The 13,046-nt window shown below is 37.6% G+C and overlaps 1 protein-coding gene across 4 annotated transcripts in view; it reads left to right on the top strand.

Moving 5' to 3' along the window:
• Positions 1-13,046, top strand: part of slc4a11 (solute carrier family 4 member 11) — a 119,793-nt gene that overhangs the window by 26,901 nt on the left and 79,846 nt on the right. For all 4 annotated transcript variants that reach the window (XM_016679930.1, XM_016679929.1, XM_016679931.1 and 1 more), the window contains one exon: positions 6,041-6,157. In XM_016679930.1, coding sequence (XP_016535416.1) covers positions 6,041-6,157 — 117 coding nt within the window. The remainder of the gene's footprint in view (positions 1-6,040; positions 6,158-13,046) is intronic.

The following is a 13,046-nucleotide window of genomic DNA, read 5'->3' as shown; positions in this document are numbered from 1 at the left end:
TGTTGGCCCCCAGTCAAACAGAGTCCATCAGGTGTGAAAACTAGGCCCATCACCATAACCAATAAATCAATTAATCACATGATAAACTAAAACAAACGCAATAATTTTCATTTGCTCGATTTATTGTTTTTTTTCTCTCTCTCTCTTTCTACCAAAATTGGTCTTCAGTCTGGTGTTTTGGTCTCAACTATCCCTTTTATGTGTTGGCACGGAAAGATAATTTTCTCTACAGAGACTTCAGAATTCATTTAATTTGTTTTTTCTGTTATTTTATTTATTTTGTATATTTAAAATGTCTTCATTCGTCCACCGTGAGCAGTGTTTCCTCGGGGGTCTTGGCCTTGGGGCTGGGGGAAATGTTTTGGTGGGGCTGTGCAGATTGATCATTCCCAATATCTTTACTTTCGGGTGATCGACAATTGGTTGAAGCCAAACTTATCCACCAGTCTTTTCTACCACCACAAGGGTCTGAGAGAAAGCTGCGTTTCACTCTAGTCAGCCTACTGTTGCCAACTTTGCAACTTTTTTGCTATAGAAACAAATCGGTGTACGCCAAAATCAGTCAGGCTTTTTAAATATGTGCAAACTGTGCACCCTTACTTCCTTTTAACAACAGCAGTCTGTAGAACAATAGATTGGTAATGACCTTTAATAAAAACAAAATACATTAAACAGTTATTAAACAAATACTTGTATTGCATGTCTACATATTTGACAGGACATTCCTTGGATGATGTTTGGGGAAACACTGATTGAAAAACAAACCCCTCATATCAGTAAAGCCAGAAAATGCAATATGTGTAAGCATCTGACCAGTTCTATACGTGCTACTTCCTCTTTACACCACACATCTTTTGAAAGTGTTAAGAGTGTGTCCTGGCGATACACACCAGGACATACAACTTATATAAATATCTAGCTTTAGAGCACACATATCAGCCTAAATATACCAAACACCATATGTGAGCAGCTGCTCTCCGGCATATGGAGCTAATTCTGTTCTCAGAACGCAAATCGCAGAAGTTTAAAACTTTTTAATGATGCAAAGATGCTTCGGAGAGGGAGTCTGCGTAATGTCACCGCTCCGAGCTCACCTCAAAGGCGGCCGTGGAACGTCACAAACGTTTGAACCGTATCAAACAAAACGAAGCCCTCGGCTCTCGTTCCTTCCACATATTTGCACGCTTTATGTTAGCAGAGTTAGCCTCACATGCAGTTTGTTCAGATTCAATATTCTGTTCAGACCAAAAGGTTGTAAGACAAAACCCAGATTTAAAAGAATTACCTACCTAAAGTAAGAAAATGTGTGAGTAAATAACAAACTTGCTGAATTGACGCCATTATATTTTGAAACAAACCCAGGGTTCCTGCTGGTGAGCTGTAGCTGCTCCCACACAAGGTGATTTGAAAGTCGGAGCGTCAGCCAGTGGGTCTGAGGCTCGGAGGGGGGAAGCAGGCAAGGCAACAACACGGCAAGGTTCAGCTGATGTCAAGCGCTGAGGGATCGCCCTGATGCAAGACAAACTAAATACACTGAAATTGGTGCCTTCTCACAGATGAGGTCAGCAGATAAAGAGCACAAGTATGAGATTGTTACCGTCACATCACGACGATGGCCGGCTGATATTTGGGAACCCGGTAGTTACTGTAGGATTTGATTTAAGGCTCTCCTGTGTCACGAGGAGATATTGGGATGACTCACACAAAACAGCTGCAGGGCGAGTCCTCTGAATTTCTCTACCAGACAAAATACCTGAACGTTAGACATCCAAAAAAAACCTTTATTTTTTATTTTTTGTCTGACATATCTAACCACAAAAAAGTCAAATTTTTTCTGTAAGCTGGCTTCATTTTCACATTTCTTTTCTGCATCTCTGTAATACAGTTTTTCATTTTTTTCCTTACTGGATCACTGAGAGCTGATTTCAAAGAACGTCGGCTTTACATCTCGATTTGTTATTTCTTTAAAACTCAGCTTCATTAAAGGAAATAAAGAGTAAAGTGCATCGCCAAAGGATTTCTACCTCATATTTTTTTTATATATTTTGTTACATTACAAATGCAGATCTAACTGCATCTTTTGGGGTTTAGTCTAATAGAGTAATACAAGCCAGTGTAGTGGAAGGAAAATAATACATTATTTTTCTTTTTTTTTTTTTTCAAACAAGTATTTGAAAAGTGTGGCATGCTTCTGCATTCAGCCTTTCTGAGTCAATATTTTGTCGAACTTGCTTCTCACCGTCATCACAACTGTAAGTCTGTTTTTCCAGCTTTGCACGTCTGGAGACGGAAATGTTTTTTTTTTCTGTTGTCGTTTTCAGTCAGGCTGTATGGAGAGCATCTCTGAACATCAATTTTCAAGTGCTGACACAATTTCCCAACTGGATTTGTTTTGTCAAGCTCAAGTCCTCTGGGCCTCGTCCAGGCTGAGACGCATTGTTTTATTTTCTAAGATGATTCCATAGGTGTGATATTAATGACTCCCAGGGTTCCATCCTGGGCTTCACTTATTTAATATCTACATGCCCCCGCTAGCTCATATTATAACAAGTAATGAGATTAGTTGCTATGGCGACGCAGATCATACACAGATGTACATTACGATGTCACCAGGTGACCATGAGCCCATTTAAGCACTGAACAAACTGAAGTTATGTCTGGACCAAAAGAGGATCAGTCGAGTCAACGCACAGCTTCAGTTATTACAGCTAAAAATCAGCGATCTGGGTGTAGTGATGAACTCTGATCTGAACCTTCAGAGGCACATAAAGGCAGTTACAAAGTCAGTCTTCTGTCACCTGAAGAACATCTCCAGGATTCTTGAGAAACTCATCTTTGTGTTTATCTTTTGTTGCATTGATTAGTGCAACAGTGTCTTTACAGGTTTTCCAAAAATAAAAATAAAAAATCAGATTGCTGATTCTGGCGTTCTGACTAAAACCAGGAAGATGGAGCATATCACCCAGTTCTAAAGTCCTTCAACTAAGAGAACAGACTTTAAAATACTGTTGTTGGTTTATAAATCACTGAATGGCTTAACACCTCGATACATTAAAGACCTGCTGTTGTTGTATCAACCTTCCAGACCTCTCAAGTGTTCTGGTTCCAGTCTACATCCCCAGAACCAGAACCAAACAATGAGAAGCAGGATTCAGTTTTTATGCTTCTCTAATCTGGAACAAACATCCAGAAAGCTGCAATAATGCTGAAGCACTAAGTTCATTTAAAACTAAAAACCTGCTTGGTTAGAGATTCCTTTGACTCATAATAGCTGGAATATTAAACTGTAGTTTGCTTACTTTGCAATGTAATGTTTTGCTTGTTTGCTGTTTTACATTCAAGCAGTTTGAATCACCATAGTCCTGAAATGTGCTTTACAAGTAAAGTGCCTTGTTAGGTCTTTCCTTACCAATTAAACTACATATCCCACAATGCACCACAACACCTACTTCATGCCAAACAATGGCAAACCAAGTTAACACCTTTTGCTGATAAGCTGAGTACACAGCACAGTGAGTTCACACAGTGCTTCACTTACTTTGAAGTGCAAAAAAAAAAAAAAAAAAAGCTTCACTTACTTTGAAGTGCAAAAAAAATAAATAAAAAAATTGCCTGGCACTGTAAACCATTTGGTTTTGACATGAAGAGAGCAGCTACAGACATCCAGATGGAGCTTATAGACATGTTATATTTTTGTTCTACATCCAGAAATTTTGTGTATGCACAATGCTGGACAACAGAAAAAGAACCTGGAGGTGAGAGTATTATTAATTTAGTGCAGCACACCCAGATTAAAGCCAGTGAAAAATGAAAAGCAACTCAAAAACACTCATATTCTTTTTTTTTTTTTTTATTCTTTCAGCTTTTTTTTACAAGACAAGTGAGGCTCTTTGTGTACTCACATGTCCTCATCACAGATGATGCTTTTCCACACTATGTGTATCGGCTATGCGACGCACAGACTTGTTGCCATAGCAACCAACTGACAACAGCTCCACTATATCAGGATTCAACACCAGAAGATACTCAAATATTTACCACACAGAAGAAAAAAGCCATCCACACCTCCAAAGTACTCTGCAGATTCCCACAGCTCAGACCTGAACACCAAACAATCATTGACTTGTTGCCAGGAAACTTTTCTAAACATCTTCCTCAGAGAGAAAAGGGCAGATTAAAAGAAATGTCCTTGTCCTTGCTTTAGTGAGAAAAAGTACATTTATTCCAGTACTTCTTAAATTCATGCATCTAAAATTAAGTTCTTATTTAAGCTGACTTCAAATAAATGAACCACAAGTCTTAATTTTGTTGTGGCAGAACTATTTAATCTCATATATTCTATGCAGAGACATCTAGCCAACCAGATATATAAATGTTACACTTACCCATTATGGATGTAAAAAAAAAACAAAACAGTTACTTAGCTAGTTAGGGTAGCTTTACTCTGTAGATGTAAAAAAATAGCTAGCTTTACACTTTTCTTACCCTTATTTAGGGTGGCTAGCTAGTTTTTTACATCCATCATGGGTGAGTGTCAAATGTATTGCCAGCTGGTTGAACAATGTTCATCCAGCTGGCAATAAATTGCTTCACTTCTGTTGCCAGATCGTACAAATTTTTTATTTGCGACTTTCTTTTGTACATTTCTCTCGCAATATAGGTCTTAAATTTCATTCATAATTTGCCTTTAAAAGTTCTTATTTGTGTTGATGAAACTTGTAGAACCTCTAGTTTAAATGGAGCTTCAACTCCTGCTGCAGAGTTTGGACACACATCCATGACAACATTGTACATACATGACAGCTAAAAGCACAAAGTAATGAGTTCAACCTTCCTCTTTCTGTTATGCTGTGTTTTGTACATCTGGTGTCTTCCTGCTTCTGGGGACATGGCTGGAAATCTCAGGATGTAGACAAGAGTGTTCAAGTATGAAATCCTGGTTGTTTTGAGGTCTGGACCAATTCTGTATCATAAACAAATATTCATTCATTTTGTTGACAACTCATATGCAACGCAAATGTCATTTTCTTTGAGATGGTTAAAATGTCAGCAAGCGTTTTAGTTCTATGAGAAATTTTGACTTGAACCACAGAGACTTCACACTTCAGCAAATGACCTTCATTTCTTGAATCCAAAACAGGAAAGCTGAACCTAAAGTACAACAAATGAAGATGAGATAAAGATGACAAATTCACAGTGTGGAACAATTCCACAGTTCTATTCAAATTTTGTTCTGATTTTTCTAAATTTTATTTTCTAAAACTCCCAAGTTTTACAAAGCAAATACATTTTTTAACCTCGAAAAGGCTCTGGTTAAAATATAAACCAACCCTAAAAAAAAAAACTAACAAAAGCCAAACAGGAAGTTGCCGTTGCTTAGAAGCAGTCTGATTGTTTTAGCTTTTGCCTACACTGCCCCCTATGGCTCTGGCATGTTTAAAGCAACTCTCGGTGATGTAAATCAGATGGTTTGTGTGGATGAACACTTTTCTAACACTGATCCCGTGTGTACAATATTATTTGAAATGATGTGGCGAAGATATTAGTTTTTATAAAGACTCGGTTACATGTGCACAAAGTCCTAGATTGTGGGATAACCTCAGATTTTACATTTGTTGTATCGATCGTATGCTCAAATGACCATATTCTACATTATGACATGCTTCTTTTGTTGTTGCCTGATTTGACAGATTCCTGTACTTTTGAGTTTTACTTTGGTCCAGTTGGACCGTGGACTTTGAGGAAGACTTTTCTAAAAGTGATAATTGTCCTGTCAGTTGTTAGTTTTAATGTCCTTAGCATCAGCTTAGTTCATTTATGAGATGGGCCGGCTCTGGTGGACACAGACCCTACAAAAATCTTGAAAGTTCTCTCTAAAAACTTTAGTAGTAAAGTTTTCCTCTAATGTCTTTGTAATTAGGGTTTTTCTCAAGACCATAATTGTATATGATCTTTATTAAATATTAACTTAGAAAGTTAATAGAGAATAATGATGTGCATGAGTTTGGTAACCACAACACTTTTGCTGTTGTGTCCCCAGAGCAGCGGGAGGCGGAGCAAGAGGAGGACAGCGAGTGCCGAGAGGAGGGACAGGACCTACCGATCGCCTGCGGCGAAGACATCCACCTCTATGACAACCAGATCAGCCCTGGGCCAGGTCAGTGCTGCAGAGGAGAGGGGACGGCACCTAAAAACAGAGTTTTATCAAAATGGCAGAAGTTACTGTCTTAGCTGACTCTCTTGGCATCTTCACGTAATATAAACCCAGACTAGTTGGGCATTAGATGTTAATGCTAATGGCTACCATGGAAGCAGTCAAGATCAAAGGCTCACTTCTGTGATTTTTAAACAACTCAGATCTTTAGCTATTAATTAATGTTGTTGCTGACATGTTGGCATGTCGGTCAGTTAGTTTTATAGGATCTGATGGTTATTTCTACAGAAAATTGAATATAATTAACATACTGAAAACAGAACATGGAAAGCCTTTCAGGTCGAGGTAACCACCTGGAGTAAAGCGGTTTGTAAAGCAAAAAATGTTTGTTGATTTAGTATAAATTTATTTTTACTGTGCTGTAATTGAGCCTTTTTTTTTTAAAGGCTAAATAATATGGAAAGCTGTTTCATATATATAAATAAATACTTTTGTTTATAGATAAATAATACATTTTCCATCTAACAAATAAGTGAGCCCATAAAATTAAAAAATAAATCTAAAAGATATTTTTTTATTTATGTATTTATTTCACTGTTTATCTCATAATAGTGTTTTATTTTGTGACACTTTGTAAAGTTTTGTTCCATATTTCGTAGACTTTGGATTTACCTTCGTTTTTATTTCAGGGTATTTTTAATTCAAATGAGGGGGCGGAGTGTTTTTCTGTGGAACAAATCGGTTTTGCAAAATCTAATCGTCCAACCTGGAGGGAGATGGAGAAAACCTGTGACTGACCAAATGAGCTCTCTGTTGAAAATATATCTATATCTAGTGTTGAATGAATCGGCTCCCTGTAGAACAAAGCAGCTGAAAATATTTTGAAAAAAAGAAAAACAAAGATAGAAATTAGAGCTTCATTTTAGTTAAAGACAGATAATAATAGGGATAACACACTTGTCATCTAAACACTGATTACATGTCATTATTTTCTGTCATATAAAAAAAAGAATTCAGGCCCGATGGGGGCGGGGCATCCACTTCCCTAAATGATTCTAGTTCAGAGTTCAGACACTGATGCTCTGTTGAAATCCACATTCAAATCTGTGACCAGGTTAATCCAAAACCTTTAGTTAGTTTTTTTTCTTTCTTTTTTTTTTTTTTAGCAGAACTTCAGATGCCTAGCTCTTGAACTTAAATTTATGAACTGATGACAGGACATTCTCCTTCAGCACAGAAAACACTTTCCATGGCTCCATCGAATACAACCCATCGTCCAGGTGCTAACGAGGCAAAGCAGCCCATATCATCACTCTGCCACCACCATGTTTGGTGTTCTTTTTCTGAAACGCTGAGTTACAGGACACACAGCCTCCAAGAAGTTCAACTTTTTCTCTTCATTCCACAAATTTTTCTCTTAAAGGCCCAGGAGACGATTGAGATCTTTTTGCCAAGTCTTTTCCTTTTCTTTTTTCTTTTTTTAATATTTGAATGATGAACACTGACCACAACTGAGTCAGTTCTTTTCTTCTCGATTCAATTAGAAAAACTATTTTATTAATCCCAAAACAGAATTAAACTCAGAGGCCTGCAGTGCTTTGGCTGTTGTGTGACCTTTAGTGACCTCCTGGATGAGTCATCAGCAGTTCTGGCCAGCGGGTCACTCCTGAGGAGGTTCACCTCTGTGTCGGATCCTACTGGTTCACTCAGGTCCCAGAGCCTGGAAACATTTCCAGACTGATAGATGTCGGTGACTTTGTTTCTCATCTTTCCTTGTATATCTTCAGATTGGGAACATTTCTTACTTTTTCAGATCTTTTAGCAACTTCATGTTGTCAAAGCTGGACTGATAAAAACATTTCATAAGTAAATTCTGCAACAGCGTTCTAACAGTTTTGCGTTTTTTGTCATAGTTTACTTTTGTTTTGTTGTGACTTTTTGTTTGTCTAATTCAGTAAGTTTTAGTTTGTTTTTAATGTGTTTGCTGGTTTTTAATAGTCATTATTAGTTAAATATTGTTTGGTTTCAGTTTAGTTTTTATTAGTTCTTGTAACAGTTTTAGTTTTTTCATGCTTTGTTAATTTTTAGGAAAGAATTCAAAAAGGTCAAAATACTGCATTGTGATTATTAGATAATGATTGCTCAACAGAGGATAACATTTTTAAAAAATTAATTCAAATATTATTGCACTGACTCTGGTGTTTTCTCCCATTTCTCACCATTTTGCAGTCTGAGGGGAGCATGGAGTTGTGTAGTTTGTCGTAAACTGCTTGTGTGAAAATAAAAATCAATTTCACATCAGTTTGAACAGCTAATAAACAGATTCACAGACACGAAAACAAAGGATATCACACCTAAAATTTCAGTATGTTTTAGTTAGTTTTATAAATGTACAATATAGTTCCAGTTATAGTATTTCCCCATTAATTACAACAAATTTTACTTATTTCTGTTTTCGTTGTTTCGTTTGTTTTAGTGTTGCAGTAATCAGATTTCCAAAAATAATGTTGCAGATCATGCTTCATTCATGATCTAACAGTGGACAATAATTTCGCTCATAAGCTTTTTATCTTCATAAATGAAATAATTACTTTCAGTATTGGATTTTATTACATTACTTTTGAAATTTGTTTGATCTGAAACATTTGTGACAAAAATGAAGTGAAACTACAGCACTGTAGTTTGACAGGACAGTTCGTCTGCCTTCATATTAGCTCAGTTTGTTTATTTCAGGTTGAATTTAACTCATTTTAATATAATACAGTTATTATGACAGCTGTCCCTACAGACAGATTTGTGCAACATGCATCTTTTGTGCAGCGGTTATCATACTTACCTCATGTGGAGCATTTAGATATATTCGTTATGCTAGTTAAGAGTTAGCATCAGTGGCAACATGAGACTAAATCTGTGCATTAAGCACATCTATTAAAAGCAAACTGAATCCAGTGGTTGAAACCACGTCCCTTTGTCGGCTTTGTGTAACTGTAATGAGTTGTTAGTTGTGAGGAAAACATCTCCAGTGCAGGTGCAGGATGTTTGTCATGCCCATCACAGCCTGCTGGTAGATTTTCACAGCGTTATTCACTGACAGTGCGGCTGAATGCTGATTAGTGGGCTTTGTTTTGAGTTTCTGGATTTCCCCCTGCTGTTTGCATACCTTTATGTTTTTTCATATACCAATCTATTTCATTATTCTGCATTAACAAACAAGTCCTGGAATGTGTTCCGTGTGTGTGTGTGTGTGTGTGTGTGTGTGTGTGTGTGTGTGTGTGTGTGTGTTTGAGCAGAACTTTTTCCTCACGTCCTGATTAGTTAGAAAAGCAACACTGTTAAAAATCAAGTACTTTAGTTAAGTAAGAACAAAAGATGCCGTTTCATTCTTCAGTCTAACTTCAGCTACATCTTTGTTTCCTACCACTCTTCTTTCTGCTGGTGTCAAATTTTATTTGAATCTAATTTTTGCAAATCTGGTTTCTAGTATATTATTTTATTCAAATGATTAGTCCATATTAATAATCAACCACAAATATTATTGACTAATCACACACTAAGAGCGGTAAAAGGGCTGAAACTAATGCTTATTTTAGTTATTAATCAATATCAAATATTGTGATGAATTTTAAGTTGTTAATCAACTTTAATTAAAATAATTAACATTTTTCAATCAAAAACTATTTTACTGATTAAATGAAAATGATCTTGAAATAATTTTATTGTTCATCACAATAACTTCTGGGACAATTTATTGTCCAACAATATTCGTTATCGTGACAGGCCTATGTTTATGCACATTGTGTGTTGATTTCTCTCCAGGATGTATTCAGTACCAGGCTCCAAGATGTCGCAGGATGACATAATTCTGCACTGCGCTGACAATAAAAGTTGCTAAGCACAATATCAGTTTGTGTTTATGTGGGGATTAATAACCACTGAAGAATACTGGCTTCCACTAAACGCCCCGCAACACAGCAGACAGTTTCAGAGAAAATTATGTTCAAGTGTAAATGGATTGTTTGTGAGAGCCGACAGGGTTTTGAAAATGATGAAGCATAAAACAGTAGGAATGTTCCTGCTTATTGTCACCCATTTGCTGCTGTGAACTGGACTGGCCTGCAGGGGCTCCTGACCTGCACCCAGTGGAGAATGTGAAGGCTGAGTTTGAAAGGAAAAGGTTAACAACAATGATCCCATATTGAGTTGCAAACAATGAAACATGATTTCTGTTTGTGGGCCAGGAATGATTTTAAATTGAGTCGACGCGACGAGTGAAATATCTAGGAAAAGTTGAAGCTGATGGTCTTTTTTTTTTAAATAATGTTTTTACAAGTTTTTCTGGTTAGGGGTTCTAGAGATTATTTTTCTTATTTTTACATCCCTTTATTGGTTTAGCTGTTAAATGTATGTTACATTTAATTTTAAAAATGTTTGCTTTCACAGCTCTAAGAATCCAAATGTTACTTTTTAGTCGAGGGCAAAAGGAATAAGTAGAAGCAAAGTCTAAAATTTTAAAAATGTTTTTTAGCGAGTTTTATTTAGTTCTTGTGTAAAAGCACATTAAAGCTGCAGTATTTGGCTTTTATAAACAATATTTTTTTTTTTTAATTGCTAAAACTGTCACTATGTTGTGACAGTATAAAATGAAACAGAGTCTGTAAAAAAATTCCAGCTATTCTGCCTCCTCCCTGTGGTCCGACTGCAGAAATGCACCACTTACAGTATGAAACAACCAATCAGAGCCAGGAGAAGGGTCTTAGCGCTGTCAATCAAGCTCGTATATTTGCTGTTCATCCCTGCCCCGTTGATATGTAGCTTTTTTATAACAACTGGAGGTAACATAGTTACTTGATTATGCTACAATTTGGCACAATGCTACTGGAAAACGCATGATACTGCCCCTTTAATGTCTTTCCAAAATCCTCATTGTGTAACCATTAGAACATGATTATTTACACATAACTCTATGTATAATGTATAATCAAATGGACTATAATATCTGAAATATTCCAATCTTTCTGTTCCAGCCAGCTCCCCAACACATCTTACACAACACTTCTGTTAGGAGCGTCCTATCAGCACTTCTTAGTCACCTCCCTGCGCCTCTGTGTGAAGATAATTACACGACACTCCACACTAAGATTACAGAGAACCCGCGACCGAACAGTTTCAGTGCCACCTTGATCAAATAATAAACCGACCTGTGTCGCATGTTAGCACTTCGCCCTCTCTGATCTCTGAACCTCTCACACCCCCCAAAAAACCTCTCCCGGATTCCTTTAAGCCACTCGGAACGTGGAGTCCTACAGAAACCATTAGACGTAGGTGATCATTTGGATGAGGTAATCTTATATGAATATATGAATATCTTCCCGCGGCTGCCGCCTGACAGCAATTAGAGCTTCACTCTCCCCCCTCCCCAACTGGAAGAGGATCAGCCCTGCCGTGTGCTTTCTTTTTCTTTTTGATTGTACGGCTTTGATGAACAAAATCCACCGCACACAGCACATGGCCCCTGCCACTGTTTCAACACTGAAAGGCAACGGTTGGGGTTTGTCTTTTTTTCCCCCCACTCCACTGCCTGCAGTCTTATCTCGGTAAGGTGTTCGGTGTGACTATCAAAGCACGCTATCATTTTCTGTTAAACTTAAGCTCAAACATGTTCACTTGTCACCTGGGTTATTGATAATATATCCTCAGGCCTCGCTGAGGTTTATTTCCCTATTTAATCTGTATGCGGGCCAGAGGGGTAACTCGGGAGGAGTTTCTCTCTGATTGATTTCCACGTCGAGCATCACATGGCGTAAAGGAGGAAAGCCCATGGTAACCCAATAACTTCCTCCCCTCAGCAAATGTCGGTAACTGCGTTATGTAATGGTGATGGAGGATTGCTTTGAGAGTCAGTGGCCTAGTTAAGGCAACTTGAATTATGCCGAAAACCTCGTTCCCTTGCTTTTTCTCCGTATTGTTTTCCAACATAAAAGGTTTCTTTTCTTCTTTTTTTTTAACACTGGGAAAAATCAAGCCGTTTGTACTTTATCTTTGGACTTGCCTCGACTTTACAGAGATGTGCATTAGAGCCTTATCAGTGGAGAAAGTCCAATCTCTGTTCAGTGAGAGCGTTTAGAAACGTGCCTCTTGACATTTCCATCCCCATTAGAAAAAGGGGTTTCTCCCTCTCTCTCTTCTTTTCCTTTGCTGGCTCACTCGTTGGTTCTTGTACTTTTTGATTTATTACTGGAATAACTAAACGTTGATTTTCGGAGAAATGCTCTTTAATGCAAATGCAGAAAGGGGTTTTTATGACTAGATTTGCATAAAACGTTAACTTGAGCCAAAAAAAATAAAATAAAAAATGGCTTAGAAAAATTCAGCTTATGTTGAGGAGTTTAAGGAACCCTGTGACTCAGGTCATCTTTTAAGTCGTCTTCATTGTTTTCTCCGACATAAATCTCTGGATTTTAGGTATGACTATGGCTCAGCGGGTAGAGTAGCCGTCCTTTAACCAGAGGTTTGTGGGATCGATTCCTGCTTCCACTTGTTACATGCCAAAGTGCCGCATGGCAAAGCACTTAAATCCAGGTTTCCTACCTCTGTGCATTTTCTGCATATTTGTGAATGATTGTGTGTGTGGGTGTGTGTGTGTGTGTGCATGTGCGCGCGTGTGTGTGTTTGAGAGTGCAATTTGGGGAACTTGACTCAAATGTGAAGTTCTTTGAGTGGGTAGGAATGACTAGAAAAGTTATATATATATGTGAGAAATATACTTTCTCACACAGACTGCTTCAGCTCCATTGTCGCAGGGACAGATACAGGAAATCTTTCCTGCCACAGGCTATCACTTTATATAACAAACGTTAAGTTACCTTTGTACATATCTGCTCATTAATCGATA

This window comes from Poecilia formosa, unplaced genomic scaffold, assembly GCF_000485575.1.
Source record: "Poecilia formosa unplaced genomic scaffold, Poecilia_formosa-5.1.2 Scaffold226, whole genome shotgun sequence".
NCBI classification, from domain to species: Eukaryota; Metazoa; Chordata; class Actinopteri; order Cyprinodontiformes; family Poeciliidae; genus Poecilia; species Poecilia formosa.
This window is presented reverse-complemented; position numbering and strand designations above follow the sequence as displayed.